General features: G+C 35.9%; 1 protein-coding gene across 1 annotated transcript in view; it reads right to left on the bottom strand.

Annotated features, from left to right (window-relative positions):
* Window positions 1-22,644, bottom strand: part of Ncapg (non-SMC condensin I complex subunit G) — a 47,572-nt gene that overhangs the window by 21,026 nt on the left and 3,902 nt on the right. The window contains exons 4-13 of the mRNA XM_055624089.1: window positions 22,400-22,510; window positions 21,171-21,363; window positions 20,585-20,734; window positions 19,198-19,338; window positions 17,362-17,485; window positions 14,091-14,174; window positions 13,644-13,823; window positions 9,700-9,810; window positions 8,301-8,420; window positions 6,792-7,016 (exon numbers count right to left, since the gene is read on the bottom strand). Coding sequence (XP_055480064.1) covers window positions 6,792-7,016; window positions 8,301-8,420; window positions 9,700-9,810; window positions 13,644-13,823; window positions 14,091-14,174; window positions 17,362-17,485; window positions 19,198-19,338; window positions 20,585-20,734; window positions 21,171-21,363; window positions 22,400-22,510 — 1,439 coding nt within the window. The remainder of the gene's footprint in view (window positions 1-6,791; window positions 7,017-8,300; window positions 8,421-9,699; window positions 9,811-13,643; window positions 13,824-14,090; window positions 14,175-17,361; window positions 17,486-19,197; window positions 19,339-20,584; window positions 20,735-21,170; window positions 21,364-22,399; window positions 22,511-22,644) is intronic.

Raw genomic sequence — 22,644 nt, 5'->3', positions numbered from 1 at the left:
GAGTATTACTCAGCAATGAAAAATAAGGAAATCATGAAATTTGCAGGTAAATGGTGGGACCTGGAAAGGATCATCCTTAGTGAGTTGACCCAGAAGCAAAAAGACACTCACGGTATATACTCACTCATATAAACATACAATATAGAATAAACCCACTAAAAGCTGTACATCTAAACAAACTAAGCAAAAGAGAGGACCCTAACTAAAATGTTCAATCCCCATCCTGAAAGGCAAAGAGGATGGACATCAGAAGAAAACGAAAATAGGAAACAACCTCGGAACCTGCTACAGAGGGCCTCTGAAAGCCAGAAGAAAACAGGAAACAACCTTGAAACCTGTCACAGAGGGCCTCTGAAAGCTTCTGCAGTATAGACTGTCAAAGCAGATGCTGAGCCTGATGGCCAACTGATGGGCAGAGTGAATGGAATTTTATGTAAGAAGCGGGAAATAGTAAGAGCTGGAGGGAACGGGAACTCCACAAGCAGAGCAACAGAACAAGATAATTTGAACACAGGGAACTTCCCAGAGACTCATACTCCAACCAAGGACTATTTGTGGAGATGACCTGGAACCCCTGCACAGGTGTAGCCCATGGCAGTTCAGTGTCCAAGTGGGTTCCATAGTAATGGGAAGAGGGACTGCCTCTGACATAATCTGATTGGCCTGCTCGTTGATCACTTCCCCCTGAGGGGGGAGCAGCCTTACCAGGCCACAGTAGAGGACAATGCAGCCACTTTTGATGAGAACTGATAGACTAAGATCAGAAAGGAGAGGAGGACCTCCCCTATCAGTGGACTTGGGGAGTGGCATGCATGCAGAAAGGGGAGGGAGGGTGGGATCGGCAGGGGAGGAGGGAGGGGCTTATGGGGGGGATACAAAATGAATAAAGTGTAATTAATAAAAAATAAATAAAAGATTTAAAAAAAATCAAAATTATTAATAAAAAAGAAAGGAAAAAAAAAAAAGGTGAGGAGGGTTACTACATTTTCAACAAAGGAAAAATCCACCAAGAGGACATCATAATTCTGAACATCTATGCCCCAAATACAAGAGCACCTACATTTGTAAAGGAAACATTATTAAAACTTAAATCACACATCGATCCCAACACCTTAATGGTGGGAAACTTCAACACTCTACACTCACCAAAGGACAGACCACCTAGACAGAAGCCAAATAGGGAAATAAAGGCACTTACAGAGGCCCTAATTCAAATGGACCTAATAGATGTCTCCAGAACTTTTCATCCAAACTCAAAAGAGTATACCTTCTTTTCAGCACTTTATGGAACCTTCTCCAAAATAAACCATATAGTTGGTCACAAAGCAAGCCTCAACAGATACAAGAAGATTGAAATAATCGCCTGTATCCTATCTAACCATCATGGACTAAAGCTGGACATCAACAACGATAGACATAACATAAAGCATACATGCACATGGAAATTGAACAACTTGCTACTCAATGACAGCTGGGTTGAGGAAGAAATAAAGAAAAAAAAATTAAAGACTTCCTAGAATTCAATGAAAATGAAGGTACAACATGCCCTAATTTATGGGACACACAAAAAAAGCAGTGCTCAGAGGAAAATTCATAGCACTAAGTGCCTTCAGAAAGAAATTTGTAACATCTCATACAAGCAATTTAATGGCCCAACTGAAAGCCCTAGGAAAAAAAAAAAAAAAAAAGCAGATACACCAAAGAGGAACAGACGGCTGGAATTAATCAAAATTAGGGCTGAAATCAATCAATTAGTAACAAATAAAACAATTCAAAGAATCAATGAAACCAAGAGCTGGTTCTTTGAGAAAATCAACAAGATAGACAAACCGTTAGCCAAACTAAAAGGCAGAGAGAAAGTATCCAAATCAGCAAAATCTGAAATGAAAAGGGGACATAACTACAGACACTGCGGAAATCCAAACAATCATTAGGTCATACTACAAAAGCCTATAAGCCACAACATTTGAAAATCTAACTGAAATGGACAATTTTCTTGATAGATTCCATCTACAAAATTAAGTCAAGATCAGGTACAAAGATTGAATAGCCCTATATCCTCTAAGGAAATTGAAACAGTCATCAACAGTCATCAACAGTCATCCTTCCAAAAAAGCCCTGGGCCAGACAGTTTCAGCGCAGAATTCTACCAGACCTTCAAAGAAGTGCTAATTCCAATTCTCTTCAAACTATTCCACAAAATAGAAACAGAAGGAACATTACCAAACTCATTCTATGAAGCCACAGTCACTGATACCAAAACCACACAAAGACCCAACGAAAACAGAGAACTTCAGACCTATTTCTCTAATGAACACTGATGCAAAAATACTCAACAAAATACTTGCAAACCGAATCCAAGAACACATAAAAGATATCATCCACCATGACCAAGTAGGCTTCACCCCAGGCATGCAGGGGTGGTTCAATATACAGAAATCCATGAATGCAATCCATCATATAAACAAACAAGGAGAAAAACCATATGATTATCTCCTTAAATGCTGAAAAAGCATTGGACAGAGTCCAACACCCATTCATGTTTAAAGTCTTGGAGAGATTAGGAATACAAGGCACATACCTAAACATACAGTAAAGGCAATATATAGCAAGCCTATAGCCAACACCATACTCAATGGAGAGAAACTTACATCAAACCCACTCAAATCAGGGACAAGGCAAGGCTGCCCACTCTCTCCATATCTCTTCAACATAGAACTTGGAAGTCCTAGCTAGAGCAATAAGACAAGTAAAGGAGTTCAAGGGGATACAAATCAGAAAGGAAGAGGTCAAAGTTTCACTATTCGCAGATGATATGATAGTATACATGAGTGACCCCAAAAATTTAACCAGAGAACTTCTTCAGCTGATAAACACCTTCAGTAAAGTGGATGGGTACAAAATCAACTCAAAAATATCAGAAGCCCTCCTGTATACCCAAAACAAAAGGGCCAAGAAAGAAATCAGGGAAACAACACCCTTTACAATAGACACTAATAACATAAAGTACCTTGGCGTGACTATAACCAAGCAGGTGAAAGACCTGTTTGAAAAAAACTTCAAGTCTCTGAAGAAAGAACTTGAAGAAGATATCAAAAGATGGAAAGATCTCCCGTGCTCACGGATCGGTAGGATTAACATAGTAAAAATGTCCATTCTGCCAAAAGCAATCTATGGATTCAATGCAATTCCCATCTAAATACCAACACAATTCTTTACAGATCTTGAAAGAAAAAATATCAAATTCATATGGAGAAACAAAAAAACCCAGAATTTCCAAAACGATCCTGTACAACACAGATCATCTGGAGGTATCTCCATCCCTGATCTCAAGCTGTATTACAGAGCAATAGTAATAAAAATTGCACGGAACTGGCAAAGAAGCAGAAAGGTAGATCAATGTAACCGAATGGAAGACCCAGAAAAGAACCCACACATCTATGAATACTTCATTTTTGTCAGAGAAGCCAAAACCATTCAATGGAAAAAAAGACAGAATCTTCAACAAATGGTGCTGGTCCAACTGGATGTCTACATGCAGAAAAATGAAAATAGATCCATATTTATCACCCTGCACAAAACTAAAGTCCAAGTGGACCAAAGACCTCAACATAAAACCAGATACACTAAATCAGTTGGAAGAAAAAGTGGGGAAAAGCCTGGAACTCATTAGCACAGGAGACAACTTCCTGAACAGAACACCAACAGCACAGGGTCAACGAGCAACAATCAATAAATGGTACCTCATGAAACTAAAAAGTTTCTGTAAAGCAATAGACATTGTCATCAGAACAAAATGACAGTCTACAGATTGGGAAAGGCTCTTCACAACCCTATTATCCTGCAGAGGGCTGATATCCAGAATATATAAAGAACTAAAAAAAGTAAAAAGCAATAAATCAAGCAATCCAATTAAAAAATGGGGTACAAAGCTACACAGAGGATTCTCTGTAGAGGAATATAGAATGGCAGAGAAACACCTAAAGAGATGCTCAGTGTCCTTAGCTATCAGAGACTTGCAAATCAAAACAACCCTGAGATTTCACCTTACACCCATCAGAATGGCAAAGGTTAAAAACTCAAGTAACACATGCTGGAGAGGTTGTGGAGAAAGGGGAACCCTCCTCCATTGCTGGTGGGAATGTAAACTGGTACTACCACTTTGGAAGTCAATCTGGTGCTTTCTCAGACAATTGCCCTTCCTCAAGATCCAGCTAATCCACTCCTAGGCATATATCCAAAACATGCTCAAGTACACAACAAGGACATTTGCTCAATCATGTTTGTAGCAGCTTTATTCGTAATAACAAGAACCTGGAAACAACGCTGATGTCCATCAACGGAGGAATGGGTATAGAAATTGTCGTACTTTTACACAATGGAATACTACTCAGCAATTAAAAACAAGGAAATCATGAAATTTGCAGGCAAATGGTAGGATCCAGAAAAGATCATCCTGAGAAAGGTATCCCAGGAGCAGAAAGACACACACGTTATATATTCACTTATTCAGACCTCTAAGATAGGATAAACATACTAAAATATGTGCACCTAAAGAAGATAAATGAGAAAGAGGACCCGGAGTAAGATGATCAATCCTCACTTAGAAAGACAAATGGGATGGACATGGGATGTAGGAGAAAACAAGTAACAGGACAGAAACTTACCACAGAGGGCCTCTGAAAGACTCTACCTAGCAGTGTATCAAAGCAGATGCTGAGACTCATAACCAAACCTTCGGCAGAGTACAGGGAATCATACTATAAAAAGGGGAGTTAATATGACCAGAAGAGGACAGGAGCTCCACAAGGACAAAATATATCAGGGCACAGGGGCCCTCTATGAGACTGTTTATCCAACCAAGGACCATGTATGGATATAACCTAGAACCCAGATGCAGCCCATGTTAGCTCAGTAACCAAGTGGGTTTTCCTAGTAAGGGGAACAGGAAGTATTTCTAACATGAACTCAATGACTGGCTCCTTTACCTGGCCCCTGAGGGAGGAACAGTCTTGCTAGGCCACAGAAGAGGACATGGCAGCCAATCCTGAAGATACCTGATAAGCTAGAGTCAGATGAAAGGGGAGGAAGACCTCCTCTAGCAGTGGGCTTGGAAAGGGGCAGGGTGGAGATGAGGGAGAGGAGAGTGAGATTGGGAGGGAATGAGGGAGAGTGCTACGGCTGGAATACAAAATAAATAACCTATGATTAATATAAAAAATAAAAATTAATAAAAAAGAGAGGAAGGAATGTATCAAAAGGGAAAATGGACATCAGGGCAGGATAAAAATCAAGTACTAAATATAATTGTTCACTAATATAAAGGCTGATTCATTCTTCAAAAAATAAAATATTTCAAGTTCTACTAAAAAAAAAAAAAAAAAAAAAGACTGTACTGTCTGCTCTTCCTGAGGTGCTGAGTTCAAGTCCCAGGAACCACATAATGGGTCACAACCATTTATACTGAGATCTTATGCCCTTCTCTTGCATGTGTATATACATGCAGATAGAATATTCATACACATAAAATAAATAAAATTTTGAAAATATTAATAGGATTACAATGAATAGTGATCATAGAAGTTCTCTAGCAGTAAATATTATTTTTTTAAAAATCTCAAATCAATAACCTAAATTATATCTTAATGAACAATAAGAGAGGAATTAATCTGATTGTAAAAAAAAACGAAATTCAGAAATGAGGTAAACAATTGAAAATATGCAGAATTTAACACAGAAATGAGCTGGTGGTGCATATAACAATCAAGTAATGTTGCATACCATGTCAATATATCAAAGAGAAGAAAATCCCTCATGATCAGGTTGACTGCAGCAAAAAGAATACTTGACAAAATTAAACGTTTTATTGAAATACAAACACAAAGTACAGGCTGGAGAGATAGCTTAGGGGTTGAGCGCACTGGCTCCTCTTCCAGAAAACCTAGTTCAATTCCCAGCACCCACATGTCAGTGCACAAATGCCTGTAACTCCAGTTCCAGGGGATCCTACACACAGACATATATGCAAACAAAAGGCATATAAAATAACACATATAAAATAAAAAACCCAAATATTGAAAAATATAAAAACACAAAATAGCCAGAGATATAAGAACAGAAAGTAAATCTCTCAAAATGATAAAGGGCATTTATGAAAACCCTATAGCTAACATCACATTTATTAACAAAATTCACAGCTTTCCCCTAAAATCAGGAAGATGGCAAGGATTCTGCTTCAACCACATAACAGCTGATATACTAGAAGATGACGCAGAATAAGAAATAAAAGGCATGGAATTAATAACATACCTATTCAGAAGTGCCATGGTTCTACACAAAGAAAAATTCCAAGAACTTCCTTTCCAAAATTACTTATTAATAAGGCAATTCAGCAAAATTGTAAAGTTAAACACACACACACAAAATCTCAGCTGAGTTTCTATACTAAGGTATTGAAAATCCAAAAAGAAAATTAAGAAAGCACAAAATAAATTTAAAACTTGTTTTATATAATAAAAAATATTGAAAAAATAAATTAATTTGTAATAAATCTTATCCTAGTTTCGTTTGTTACTGTGATTAAAAATATGACAAAAGCACCTTCAATTCTTTGCATACCAATTTGATAATAAACCTTAATTACAATAGATGTGAAATTTAAATTTTAAATTAAGATTTCTAAAAAGCAAATAAAAGTGTGTCAAAAGGAAACTTTAGTACACAAATGAAAGCAAAGAACATGAACACATGCTGCAGATATTTCACGACTATAGAGCTCAATTATTTCTTACCTCACTATCTAAGAAATCAGAAAGGAGTTTCAGAACATTCTTAGCTGTGGCAGTGTCTTCATCATCTTTTGCTTCTTGTTCATCATGACTGTTTACTTCTGCATCTTCACACTGAATGGCCTTAACTTTCTGAGTTTTAAATGGCTCAATCCCAAACGTCATCAGTTGGTCAAAGATTGCCTTTAAAGCGCTTATTTTTACTGTGACATCATCAATTTGCAAAATCTACAATTAGACATACCACCCAAAAATATTCAGTAAAACAACTTAATTCTATATATATATCCTAATAAAACTAGTATCTTTTCTTAGTTAAATCTCATGACAGTGTTAAGTGTAACCAAAACAACACTTTTCAAGATTATAATTAAAATTCGAACTTTAAAAAAGAAAAATACTTAGCTCATAACCTCTAGAACTTTATTCCTTAAATCAGTCTTTGCAGTGGAAAAACATTTTGGAATCAGAGTTTGGCTGAAAATCTTGTTTTTCAGTATAAGTTCTTAGAACACACGGACATCCTGCAAACTCTTTCTCCTGTGAGACTTAGTTTGCTTACTTTCCTAGCCATATATCCTCCTGTCCCTCAAATAGGCCAAACAAAGTCCTAAACCTAAGACCTCTCTCCTCTCTTCTCTTTCCTGAGAAACTGAAATGTCTGAGCTGCAGAGATGGCTCAGCAGTTAAGAGCAAATGAAGTTCCTGCAAAGGAAACAAGTTCAGTTACTAGCATCCATGTCAGGCAGCTCATCAGTAATCCCGGCTCTTGGTGACTCAATGCCCTTTTGGAGCTTTCATGAACACCTACAAACAGAAAGGGAGGGAGGGAGAGACAGAGGGGGAGAGACAGAGAGAAAGACAGGAAGGAAGGAAGGAAGGAAGGAAGGAAGGAAGGAAGGGAGGGAGGGAGGGAGGGAGGGAGGGAGGGAGGGAGGGAGGGAGGGAGGAAGGAAAGAAAGAAAGAAAGAAAGAAAGAAAGAAAGAAAGAAAGAAAGAAAGAAAGAAAGAAAGAGAAAGAAAGAAAGAAGCGCAAGTATTTGTATACTCTTTTAACTTTCCTCTGTCAGCCTGAATGTCAAAATACGACTAAGGCCACCATCACTGAAAGAGTCCCTTTCCCTCTTCTCACTCCTGTAACTGCTGCTACTATGTTCTAGCTTTGCTTAGCTGGCACAACACATCTATCTTGCAGTAGTTCTTTCCCCTTCAAGAATGCAAGCTCCAACAGCACAAACTCGAGCTGCCTCTTTCCATCACTTACCTACTGTATTCATCCTACGCCAAAACAGCGACAGCACACAGCATGCACTCACAGAACCTACATGACTCATCGTGTTAGTTCATATTTTTAAAGACATTTTGATAAGCTATAACTTAAAAACTTAATCCCTAAAGATTAATCCACAATCATCAATAAGTATCTGAACATACTCAGAAATGAATATATCACATGAGATACAGAGCATTTCGAGAAATATATACATGATTTTGTCACAAAATAAATCCTACCTGTAAGAATAACATAAAGTGTTTACTTGCAAAATCCTGATTCTGTAGTCCACAGCATCCCAAACACAAAACAGCCAAATTTCTTACTACAGGATGAATACTTATAATTCCAGGAAGGATCTACAGTGAAGTACAAAGTAAAACAATTTTGAATAATGCAAGAAATTTACAATTTAAAATCATGGTAAAAATTATATTTCTATAGGATTTTGTAAGGCTACTTCATTTTCATACTGACTACTACTAACTTAAAAAAGAAAATTTTACCAGTTAAAAAAATTAAAACGTTGACTATATAAAGTTGATAAAATAGAGCATAGCCAGAGTAAATTTTGTTTTACCATGTAACACTTCCACATCTGCTAAAACTGATTCAAGAATTCTCAATGCTAACAGAAAGACAAAACTCCTTAATACAATGTGTAGTGCCACCTACATCCTCATGTCAGACCACATTTTACTTTGATTTTAGCTTGTTCAATTGTTCGGATTTTGATGTCTCATATTCAGTATTGCTCAAGAAAAGTAAAATAGAGACCACAAACAGAAATCACCTGTCATTTTGGTTCTCTTAAAATCCATTTTTAAAGTGAAAAAAAAGTACTATTTTTATGTTATAGTTTATCTTATATACTCAAAATATTGCAACAGACTGTAAATAATAAAAATTAATGGGATAAATTTATATTCTTCCATCTTTGAAACTGTTATTACAGCATGAATCGATCTAAACTAATTTTTAATAGTTACACATGGTTTTAGTAATTACAGTTTTAGATGTTCTTCACTCTCTTTTTCACATAGTATCTTTTAATTATCAGAGCAGGATCATTCTCCATAATAGGTCAAATCCTTCAACTACTCAGCTCACTTATGACCATATAAGTCTTCATAACCAGTGTCAATAACCTAAGTAACTATTTTTTACATTTTAATTATATCACTTTTCCCACTTCCCTTTGTTCCCTTCAACTCCTTCCAAGTCCCACCCTCCCAATGCAGGACCCCTTTTCCCACCTCTGAAACTGACGGCCCTTTTTTGTTATTATTATACACATAAGTGCATAAAACATATAGTTTCTATTTTTTAAAAATGAGCAGAAGATCCAGGATGGCAATCTGTTTTGTATTTTATGCACACTAATATTTCAAGCATTTCTTAGGTAATATGCATTCAACAAACTGAGTGACTAGTTTATATTTCATTGAAAACAGTGACTTTATAAAAATGCATTACATTATTTATTCCCCATACTATGATGGAGTCACAATGGATATACATAGTTCACTATTTGTACTTATCAGATGTTTAAAATGGTAGTCTTTTACTTATTTTGAGCCCTAATGAACATATCATATATAAGGTAGGAGTATAAGGCCTCAGTGGCCACCCGTGTACCAAAGATTCAATGATCCCATTCATGGTTGCACCGATTCCAGTTGAAATAGACATCTGCTTCAACAGTTCGTAGCACAAAATAAGGCACTTTTGTAATGTTTCAGCATCATCCTAAAATTAAGAACAAAATATCCATCATTAGTAAGATTATCTTTTGCCCATCCCTTAAACAACTGCTCTCTTGTTTATGGCATACTATTACTCTCTGTTCTTGGCAACCTTAACCAACAATGCAACTCTATTTTTCATTTCTATAACAGTTTCCTCCTAGATTGAAACATTCCATCCTAAAGGGAAGCTACTTAACTAGGAAGGTTAACAACTCAAAATAGATTCAGGAAGTCACTAAAACTGACCAGACTCTCTAGGCTCCTCTCCTGCCTGAGTAAGTAGTAAAAGCAGAAGAGATTTTCAGACAAGTGCCACCTGCAAAGACTCTCACACCAGAACAGCCTCCAGAAAGCAGAAACCAGCTAAGCCACCTGGAATAAGGTTAAACTGAGACACCTGAAGCAAACATTCTCCAACCTGTTAAGCTATTTGCAGACTACAATGTGCTCCAGGTTCCCAGCTTTGTGAGCTGACACCCATGCTGAAGTGGACTTTGGTAATGCCTTTGAGTCATTTCTGCTCTTATGAGTAACCCCTCACTCATATTTCTGTAAGTAACCCTAATAAAACTATTGGTTCAGCAAGTTGGACTTTGGTGTACCCATACTTTGGTATCTGGGGTGAGTAGAGATATACATTGCATCTCTCCAAGAAAAGTTTGTCACATAACACCCAGCTATTTTCAATTTTTCAGGTTCTACTGCAATTAACACAATACACTTCTTACATGTTCCATGGGCTCCTCAAACTCAACACACCCCAAATGAAACCAACTCATTACCAAACTTCTAACTCATGACCTCTGTCATCCTGATATCATGGCCATCTATCTCTATTTGTCCAAAGCAAGAAAGACCTAAGAAATTCTTGATTCTCTCGTTTTCCTATTACTAAACCTTAAATATCTCTGACATACATCACTCGTAGTCACCATCATCTGGTTCACAATGCCATCATCAAGCCATACTTCTAAAAGTCTGCCAAGAATTATAACTATGTAGGCTTTTAGCACTCTCTAATCTATTTTCAAATACTAATCCTTCTATTGCAGAGTATTCAATTCTACTCTTTAAAATATTCCTGTATCCACCACTATCTCTGAATAAGGTAGACTTTTTAATACTGATTACCCAAGGCTTTACATTTATCTGGCCCTCAACATTTCCTCTGATTTACCTAGTACCTCTCCAATTCTCTCTCCATATAAACCTGAAACTTTAAAGCACAGCAAGCACCTTTTTAGTAAGCTCTAGACCATCAAACATACCATTATAACATCAACATTTCCTTAACTACTCATTAAGGAAAGACAAAACAAAGCACATTAAAAGTATAAATTTATAGTAACTATTATTTAGGTTTGAAAGACCAGTGGGACTTGGAGACTATAAGAATAATGTTTGTAAAGTGCTTGAGGAGGTAATTACCTGACCTGTGTACCACAGGGGGATGAGGAAGAATCCTTTAACTTGTTAGGTTACACTATGTGTTACAACAGTATTAGGTGTACCTTGACTGACAACTTGACTGGGCTAAGAAGCAGCTAGTAAACATTAGCAAAGCACACCACTGGCTGTGTCTGTGAGGAAGTTTCCAAGTAAAATTAAGAAAAAAGGAAGGGGCTAGAGAGAGGGCTCAGAGGTTAACACTCACTGTTCTTCCAAAGGTCCTGAGTTCAATCCCCAGGAACCACATGGTGGCTCATAGCCATCTATAGTAAGATCTGCTGTGCGGGCAGAGTGTTGGATAAATAATAAATAAATCTTTTTAAAAAAAAAGAAAAAGAAAAAAGGGAAGACCCACCCTGAATACAAGTGGTATCTTCCCACAGGGTGGAGGCCTGAAAAGAATATAAGGAAGAAAATGTAAAACAAACAAACAAACAAAAAAAACCACATAGGCATTCAGCTCCTTGTTTGTCAGGATAGGGGCCACTCTGTTCTGCAATGCCCTCTCATACGGAGAAACCTCTGAAATTTTATGAACCAAAATAAACCCTCCTCCATCCCTCCAAAATGTTTTCTTAGCTAGCATCTCATAATAATAAAAAGTCTAGCGTGGCAATTTTATTCACAACTCTGGTCAATCCACTTCTTCCTCTGGGGAAACAAGTAGCACTGTGTTTTCTGATCATATTATCTTTCATATTACAATATAGTTATAGCTCTCAAATAGGACAAAAAGACACCCAATGTTCAATGGAAGTCAAGAAGGTTATTAATCAGATTACGTATCAGGCAAACCCACTTTACAAATCTTTACCTTTTGGGGGGTCAGGTGGCGTTAGGACAGGTCTGGGAATCAAACATAGGGCCTTGCATGTGCTAAGCAAGAAGTTCATTACTATGTTTTCTCTCCATTCCTTGGATTTCTGAAGCAGAGCCTCACTTACATAACCCAAGGCAGCCTTGTCTCAGATCTTCTCCCTCTGACTCAAACCATACTTGTCCAAATATTTAAGTTGAAAATCTTTAATTTTATTTTTAGTTTGTTTAAATTTGCTTCTCAAATTTGATAGCCTAGGATAAGCCACAGACTGTAAATATGTAATACTATAAAAATAAACGAGTCATTATCACTGGGAAAGTGAAGTGTTATGTTAAAATATATTTATGGCTAGAAAGGTTAAAAATACACAATCAATTCTAAAACTCTCTTATATCTGGTAACCCTTCCTATTCAGCACTGTCTTAAGCATTCCCTAAATCAAAGTACAATTATAAGTATATTCAATACAAAGACAAGACCTTTAAAACTGTAAAATTCACAAATTGATACCATTCTATCATGTGCTAAAATAAATTCATGAGCAAAGGCATAACCCTTTAAAGAGATTAATTTGTCAAACAACTAAGTTGAAAGACAAAAACAATTCAAATACTACTAAATATAAAGTGTTTCATTAAAAATAAATAACAAGGCTGTGACTGGAATGATGACTCAAGATGAGTCACCTTGCTGTGTTGAGCACTTGCTATTCTTGCAAAGGACCAGGTCCCACTGCCAGCAGCAGCGCACAACCATCTGAAACTCCAGTTTCTGGGGACCGGAGGCCCTCTTCTGACCTCCAAGGGCACTAGGCACACACACAGCATACATACATGCATACAAGCAAACACTCACACACATTAGTAAATTTTTAAAATACATGTAAATTTTTAAAAAAATAACAAAGTTGCTTAGTTTTTTTTTAAAACACAGATATGCACATTTACCAAGGAAGACACTAAATTCCAAAGTATTTCTTAATCAAAGAGATTTTTTTCCATGCATTAGAAAGTGCACAGACCTCCCACAAAAGGGAAAAATGAATACAATTCCTTTTTAGATCATTCAAAAAATTAAATAAATAAATGAATAAAACGTCTAAGTAAATCATTAGAAGACTAGTTTCCCTAGAAGGAAGAAAGTATTCAAATCCTAGGGATTAGTATGACAAGCAAACAAATCCTAGCTATAAAAATTAAAGTTATTTTTCAAAGTCCAAAAATGTCAAGCCTGGTGTGGTGGCATACCCCTTCAATCCCAACACTATGGAGGCGGAGGCAAACAGGTATGTACAAGTGTGTTATCTGCTAGTTCATGCCAGTGTGGCATACATAGTGAGTTCCAGATGAGCCAGAGCTACATAGTGAGACTGTCTCAAATACAGGTCTAAAAATATGAAGAAAAAAAAAAAAGTTTTAAAAATAAAGTTTATTTTTTCCTTTTAATTCATGGTACTGTCACAACTCCCTTCAAAATAAATACATTCTGGCAGTTTAATAAATTTTAAAAAATAAGATTTGTTGAGAGAATACCAGTTCAAATTTAATATGAAAAATGACATGTACCTTTTCTGTGTGGATTTCTTTAATTTCAAGTTGCTCTGTTTCTTTTAACAGGTTTATTCTGGCATCTTCCAGTGTTTTTATTTCTTCTTTTAATTTTGATGCCTGATCAAAATCTTGTACAACAATGCAATTTTCCAAAGCTTCTTTAGCCTCAATAAGTTTAACTTTTATTTCGGCCATCTAAAGAAAGATAGAAATTGATCATATACACAAAATAAGAATTAACATGAAAATCTGTCACAATTTCTCAATGACTTGGGATTTAAGCAGTCAAACAGGAGATCTTATTTTCCTGAAACAAAGATCAGCAATCTGTTATACCCTGGTAACAATTTGCAAACCCTTGTAGTGTAAAACCTAATTACTTTATGAGAACATTTCAAAGCAGTATACAAGGGAAAACAATTAACATTACTAAGGCACTTCTTTCATTCAGAAGAGACGTACCTTGAGTTCTTTCTTTCTTGTAGCAGATGGGTCAACATCAACAGTAACGATGGGTGCACGAATCTCTGAGATAATTTCTGTGACCTAATAAAGTTATAATTCAGTATACATGCTGTAATATATGCTTTAAGCCAGCAAATGATAACAAACTGCTACACCAAATTCTAAGCAATACATATTCTGTTTGCAACACAATTTTAAGTAAAAACTGTTTTGGTTCATCTTTACTGTGCATTAGATTGGACTTGATATCACCTGAGAGTCATCTGAGGGTGTTTTCAGATACTGCCCAAGGGTGACTCTTTCCAATGGACAGCCCAGTAATAAGCGATCTAGAGAAAAAATAAGAGATCAATGTGGCCTGCCTGCCTGCCGGCCTGGAATAAGTGATTTTAAAATGATGTGTTTGACAGGAGATGGCTTGTAAAGGTTAAGCTGGATTTGGAATCACTCAGGAGACATACCTTTGGACATGCCAGTGTTTTTGGAGAGGTTTAACTTAAGGAAGAGTAAATGTGGGCATGACCATCCCACAAGTTGTAGTACTATGCTGAGTAAGAAAGCGAAAAGAAAAAACAATCTAACTGAACACTAGATTCATCTCTCTGCTTCCTGTGAACAAAATATTGTGTCAATTTTGTCATGTTCCTGTCTACCATAGCTAGAACTTTTCTCAACACTACATGTTTATAATCACAGAAGACTGTACCCTCAAACTAAAGCAATCATTCCTCTTCCTCTCTTTTCTTTCCTTCCCTACTTCCTGTCAAAGTTGACTGCTAGCTGTATTAATTACTTTTCTCATTGTTCTGACATAAACCACTTAAGGAACCATTCATTTTGGCTCACAGTTTGAAATTAACAGTCCACTACAGAGATGGAACAGCAAAAGAAGCATGAAGTAGCTAGCCACAGTGCACTATAGAAGTAGGGAGGAAGGAAGGAAGGAAGGGAGGGAGGGAGGGAAGAAAGAAAGGAAGGAAGGAAGGAAGGAAGGAAGGAAGGAAGGAAGGAAGGAAGGAAGGAAGGAAGGAAGAAAGAAATGCTAGGTTTACTTTCTCATTTGTCAGAACTACACCCATAAAATAGTGATACTCAAAACTCACCCAATCTAGAAACTATCTCATAGAAACTATCTCAAAGATATACTCAGAGGTTTGTCTTCTAGTTTATTCTAGATCATGTCAAATTGACATCAGTAACCACTACAACAGGAATTTGGTTACAGCAACAAAATAGCAACTAATATAAAGACTGAACAATAAAACTGAATAATCTAGTCTGATGTATTCTTTGACTAAAAAGCAACAAAATTATTTTTATTTATTATTTTTTCACAATTTATTCACTTTGTATCCTGGCTGTAAGACTCGCCCCTCTTCCCCTATGACTCTCCTATAGTCCACTGAAAGGGGAGGAGGCTCCCCTTCTACCTGACCCTAGCCTATCAGGTGTCATCAGGACTGGCTGCAATGTCTTCCTCTGTGGCCTGGGGATCACAAGGGGAGGTGATCAAAGAGCCAGACACTGAGTACATGTCATAAACAGGCCCTGCTCCCCTTACTAGGAGACCCACTTTGAGAGTGAGCTACCATGGGCTACATCTGAGCAGGGGGTCTAGGTCCTTTCCATGCACGGTCCTTAGCTGGAGTATTGGTCTCTGCAAAGAACCCTGGGCCCAGATTTTTTTTGGCTTTGATGGTCTCCTTTTCGGAGCTCTTGTCCCCTCCAGATCTTTCTATTTCCCCCTTCTTTCATAAGATTTCCTGTACTCCCAAAGTTTGGCTATGAGTCTCAGCCTCTGCTTCAATACCCGGATCAGTAGTCTTCCAGAGGCCCTCTATGGTAGGTTCCTGTCTTGTTCCCTGTTTTCTCCCACTTCCAATGTCCACTCTGTTTGCCCTTCTGGATAAGGGTTAAGCATCTTCCCTAGGGTCCTCATTCCTGTTTAGTTTCTTTAGGAATACAAATTTTAGTATGTTTATCCTATATTATATGTCTAACATCCACTTACAAGTGAGTACAACCACTCTGGAAATCAATCTGGTGCTTTCTCAAAAAATCAGGAACACTGCTACCTCAAGACCCAGCTATTTCACTCCTAGGCATATATCCAAAATATGCTCAACTATACAACAAGGACATTTGCTCAACCATGTTCATAGCAGCTTTATTCTTAATAGCCAGAATCTGGACACAACTCAGATGTCTCTCAACTGAGGAATAGATACAGAAATTGTTGTACATTTACACAACAGAATACTACCCCGCTATTAAAAACAAGGAAATCATGAAATCTGTAGGCAAATGGATGGAACTAGAAAAGGCCATCCTGAGTAAGGTAACCCAGAAACAAAAAGCAACAAATTTTTAAGTCACATTGATACTAACGACAAAATTATCCCTAATGCAGTACAAATAAAATATTGTACCCTAAGATTACTCTCTATAATTTAAAATTTTCTGCCTAAAATTCTTAACTCCTTCCTCAGTTCTAAAGGAAAAAAAAATACAAAAATAAATAGATAGATAGATAGACAGACAGACAGACAGATAATGAATAATAAAGAACTAATCTTTTGGTACACAATATATAAGTAATAATAAGCAATAATAACTTTCCTTTCAGAGTGACTTGGAGTTCACAAGTTCAGAAAGGGCTGCCTCCCATCGGAGAATAATCAAATCCCAGATAACCAATAACTAGTAATGGTATAGAAAGGTTGAATGTGTAAGGAGAGGTTTAGAAAAACTAACATTCAACTAACCAGCAAGCAAATTGCTTAATTTTATTATTTAATATAAGTCTCTTTTTGCTAACTAGGACCGCCCTCAGGAGGGAGGTAGAACTCATTTCTGAAACTACTATAGCATATTTAAATCATTTTCATGAAGCACTTTATGAGCATTAGTAACTAAGGTTACATTAGTAATTTACAGACGAGTAAAACAGGCTAAAAATTGCCCAAAGTCATAATTGAGGAATACATAACTTGAGCCTTACTTCAACACACTAGTTCCCAATAATTATGATTAAACCTCATCCTACTTGTTCCTTCCTCACATACTTGCCGCACTGACCAACAAAGTAATTGGCATGCTAAGGAAGGAAGGTATTTTAAACACTGTGTGAGAAAGATACACTTTTTCATTTTTACAACATGTTGAAAAACAAACACTAATACAATCAAAGACAAGGATGCTAAAGAGAAATTAAGACCTGTTGATATCACTGATCAAACTTATCTTCATCAAAAAGAAAAGCACTTACAATTTGTATCCTTTTATTATCATCTATGATGATATGGAGGAGTCTTTCAACAAGAAAAGAAACCAAAGATATTGGGGTTGTAGGCAGAATAAGAGTCTTCTGCAAAATATCCAGCAGTCGTTTCCTATAATAAAAAAGATCTATTTTAACTATCACTTTGACAAAATACATTGTGTGTGTGTGTGTGAGTACACACACACTAAAAAAATTTTTTTTTTTCTGTGTGTGTCTGAGTGGGCACACTCATGCCTGGGGTTGAATGTGGAGATCAGAGAAGAAATTGCAGGAGTTAGTTTTCTACTTCTGCCTTGTGGGTTCTTAGGATCAAGTGAAAAGTCATAGAGTTTAAAAGCAAGCACCTTTACACAATGAGAGACTTTGCCAACAAAAATACATTTTTTTCCTAACATTTCCCTTTACATTTGTCTTAGTTTTTACTTTTGTTTGTAACTTTAGGTACAAACTCCATACATACAGACTTTAGGTTAAAAAAAACAACTCATAGTCTGCAAATTTATAATACACATTATAAATTATACTTCTATATCCTGATCCTCCAGAAAAAAAAACAAACAGGTGAATCAAACCATCTAGACAGCACTACCTATTAATATTTTAAACCAAAAAAATCTGAAATTACTTATTCTGAAGTAGTAATACTAGGATTATATACATATATATCCATACATATATGCCATCATGTGCCACATGTTTCAGTAAACATTAAACCATGTATTTGATGATCCCAGAAAATCAAAATGAAGCTAGAAAATACCTAATGCCTAAGGATACAGTAGCCCTAGTAATGCTGGACTTCAATGCAAACATACATTACCATATAAGAGTATAGCACATACAATTATATACAACACATCACACTTAATGATAAATTACTGTTACTGGTTTATGTATTTATAATGTATTTTTACCATTATTGTAGAGTAAATTGTAAAGTATATTTTACCAGTATTGTAGAGTATAGAATATTTATTATAAAAGTTGTATTTTGCAGCAGCCTCATACATATTTCATCATCTTCTAATTATACCAAACGACCGCAAAGAACAATTAATCTATAATATCTAAATTTATAACTATGCTTGCACACCAATAAAATCACCTAACACACTTCTCAGAATACACCCTAACATTAACTATATATATTTCAATATATATAAAGGGAAAGAAAATTTCCTTTAGCAATTTTAGAGAGCTAGGGTAAATAAATCTAATCATAACAAAACTACATTTAAATATAGAAAATTAGCCAGAGGATAGGGAGGAGTAATAATGCTATCCTCTAGACAAGTCCTGGCTGTTATGCTTATCAACTCATAACAATAGTTAACTGCACAAGACCTGCCAGTCAACGTTCCAATATGGATAGGATAGGGGCTCCTGAGGCCCTACGCCCCAGCTGAGGAGATATTGGCAATTGATAGCAACTAGGGGAGAGAGAATTATTTTTCTTCTGAGGTGTACTAGGCTGTCCTCTAGTCTCGTGGATGGCCAGACAGCAATGCACATACAAACAATGCATACTGGGCTCAGGTAAATTAAAAAGGGGTGGAGGAGCCCTTAAAATAGAACAAGTTCATGGTCAAAAGGAATGGAAAGAGTCTTGAGGTGGATATAAGCAAGATATATTGTTTGTATGTATAAAATTATCAAATAAAAACTGTCTTGAAAACCTGATTAATCAAAGGATATAATATCATCTTTATCACTGTAATTACAGTAAAAGAAATACCAGAATTATCTTCTAAAAAGTACACCAAAGTAGGCTCCTAAATAAATGAAACTAAAGGAAATTATCAAATGCTTATTTAAACATACCTTCCTCCTTCTTCACTGGTATCCAAAGACTTTATAATTAGAATCAATTGCTGACCTATGAATTCTCTTGTCATCAAATTTCCAATGTAGGTAAAATCACCTCTCTGTTCTTCACTAATTACTGGGAAGCTCTGGATGTAGCTAAACCAATCAGAATAAAGTGGATGTAACTGAGTGGAAGAGCATTTATACAGCACACACAAGGCAATATAAAATAGTGTAATACCAACACATACTGATTTTACATACAGTTCAAAAAAACAGGATATATGTATAATATGCTATATTTTCAACAAAGATTTGAAAATGCACATTTTTAATTATTTACCTGTTAAGTCTACAATGATTGCTGGGACTGGGAAAGCAAAGAATAAATTTACCTCTTGAATTCTGACAAGAATATGTATTTTTAAATATAATTTACAGTGAATTAAGCTGAATTTTCTTAGTTTCTATTGTAATAAAACACAACAACCAACTTGGGTGAGTAAATGGTTTGTTTCCATTTTTACATCACAGTCCATCACTAAAGGAAGTCATGTCAGAAACTCAAACAGGGCAGAAACCTGGAAGCAGGAGCTGATGCAGTCCATAGAGGAGTGCTGCTTATTCCTTGATCCCCATGATTGCTCAGTCTACTTTCTTATAGAAAGAACCCAGGACCACCAGTCCAAGGATGGCACCACCCACAGAGAATTAGGCTCACTCAAATCAACCATCAGTAAGGAAAATGGATCTGCCCACATGCCAATCTATTGGGGGAAATTGTCCAAAGAGAGTTTCCCTCTTCCAAAATGACTCTAGCTGGTGTCAAATTGACATAAAATTGGCCATCATATATATTAAGACAGATAATTTAGAAAAATAAAACTTTAAAGTTATGTTTTATTTCATTTTTACTAAGTTAATTGAAATAGACTTACAGTATAATAAAATTGGCCATACATTCTACCCTATGATCTGAAACTTCCATGTACCAAATCTAACCATCATACCTGTTTTTGTACAGCTTACAAAGAATATTTTTTTAATTTTGTTATATATGAATATTAGATAAAATTCAATAAAACACCAGTGAATTATTTTTCAGGGAAAAGTCACACTAATCAGCTGCTAATACAGTCGTTGTGACAGGAATATTAAGACCTTGACTCTGTACACTTCAGTATACCACACAACAGATTCTTCAGAAGCACTCAATTAACAGACCCATTTATGCTTATTTATACAAAAATTGTTTGTAAATTGTTACAATTTTTTAAATTATTAAATAATATGTTTAATAAATAATACTCTACCTAATGATTCTGAATAAGAGGACTATGAAATTAGTATATAGAGCAACATAATACAGTTTGACCTAAGTTACAACATAAGAAAAATTTACCTTAGTAAATACTCTGCATATACTACAGGCTCTGGCAAAACCTGCTCTAAAAATTCTTCACCTTCATCTCCTTTTGATTTCAAATATTCACAAAGAGTGCGCCAGTACAAAGCAATTTCAGGAGTTAATGTTTCCACTGGAATCAACTTCCTTCATTTAGAAGAGAATAAGAATTACCATTACATGCAGTTGAAAAACAGAATAAGAATGGAAAAATAAGATGCAGATTTCTTTCAATTACTAAGTCATTAATTTACCCACCCAAAAAATAATGGAGGAAAAAAAAATCCTTAGACTAAGAAAAGGCAAAAAAGCTAAGGTGGCCAAGAATGTGTATTTGGGAATGTTTTCACAGTAGATTTAGTATAAAAATCAAAATTTCAAATGAAAGGGCACAACTGAAGTAATATCTGACAAAAACTAAAGAGTTCTTGTACCAGAGGGAAAAAAAAGACATTCATCAAAGAAAAGAGGGACCAATAAAAGGCACTGATAAAATCTGAAAATGCAGGGAGAAAAATTAATTTTAATTGCAGAAGTTCAATTATAAAACTTGTACAATTTAAATAATGAAGTCTTTATATACCTGCCATCATCATTTTTACAAATTCCCACCAGCTCACTGAGGGTAGTCGTTAAGAATAAGGAATTGAGAACGGAGACGGCCACATCAGAAGAGTTTTCAACATCTAATCGATGAAGCAACTCTAAGATATTTCCTTCAGTGAACTGCAACCACCCTTGGAGAAGATGCTTTTGTACTGCTTGTTTCACAGGACCTGGTGAGTCATTTAAAACAGGTAAATAAAGCACAGCCTAGAACTTTTTCTCCTAGATTATCCCCATTTTAACTAACTTTTATTAAATCATTGTAAACACTGATTTTACAATACAAGTAAATAATAGGCAGAACAAAGCATGCTATGGAACAAGACACAGTATTACTCAAGTCATGATAATGCTTATTTCAAAATACAAGTGGGAGTTCAGAAAAAAAAAAAACTAACTCCTATATATAGCCTAATGAAAAATTCTTGTCTCCTCTCTGAACATCATGCATATCAGAATATTAAAATTTAGTATTTGTTGACCGACTCTATCTACCACATGAACTCTATTCACAGTATTGAATCACAACACACTTCATTTAACACAGTGGTTCTCACTGCTGTGACCCTTTAATACAGTTCTTCATGTGTGGTGACCCCAACCATAAAATTATTTTTGTTGCTACTTCTTAACTGTAATTTGGCTACTGTTGTGAATTATATCTGTGTTTTTTTATAGTCTTAGGCATACCCTGTGTAAGTGTCATTTGTTGAGAGCTGCTGATTTAAGGGTATCCTACTCAATCTTCTGACAATACTCAAAAGTTCAAGTTTGCTTTCTTGGTACAGCAAAACTGAAACTAAATGGCTTCATGAGAGTCAACAATCCTTAGAACATTCTTCCTATAAGCAGATTCTATACTTTAACAGATGAGAGGGTGGCACATGACAGTGGCCTGCTCATTCCTCATCGTTCCGATGCACAGAGCACATTTAAGTTAAGTTATAGAAAAACAGATCAGTACTGCACTGCCTGAGAAAGATGTGGTAAACACAAGGATTCTAAGAGACTTTTGCAGAAGTAACTACATGGACTTTAGAATAGTCTTCCCCTCCCTAAAGCACAGAAGCATGAAAGAAATACCTTGATCCTTCAAAATACCAAGGTTTTAACCCCAAAATATTTCATAAGACATATGGAAATACCCGTTTTATTAAACTTAAGTCTAACTTCCAAATCCAATGCTTACAAAGATGTTACTCTTACCTGATCTGTCATTAAGACCTTGCTGAAGAAGCAGTACTCTCTGAGCAATGGTCATCGCTCTCATGTGAACTTTCTCTGCTAACACCTTAAAAAGGTAAGATAGCTGTTGATCTCAACACACAGTAGAGATGTCTTACTTATGAATACTGCATTCTTCAGTAAATTAACCCAATTTTTTAAATTGTCTGTTAATGTTTAATAAATAATACTCTACCTAAGTTTTATATTCTTCAAGTCTTAATTGG

Source organism: Psammomys obesus, unplaced genomic scaffold (genome assembly GCF_907164565.1).
Source record: "Psammomys obesus unplaced genomic scaffold, mPsaObe1.curated_primary_1811, whole genome shotgun sequence".
NCBI classification, from domain to species: Eukaryota; Metazoa; Chordata; class Mammalia; order Rodentia; family Muridae; genus Psammomys; species Psammomys obesus.
The sequence above is the reverse complement of the archived record's forward strand: the minus strand, read 5'-3'. Positions and strand labels throughout refer to the sequence as shown.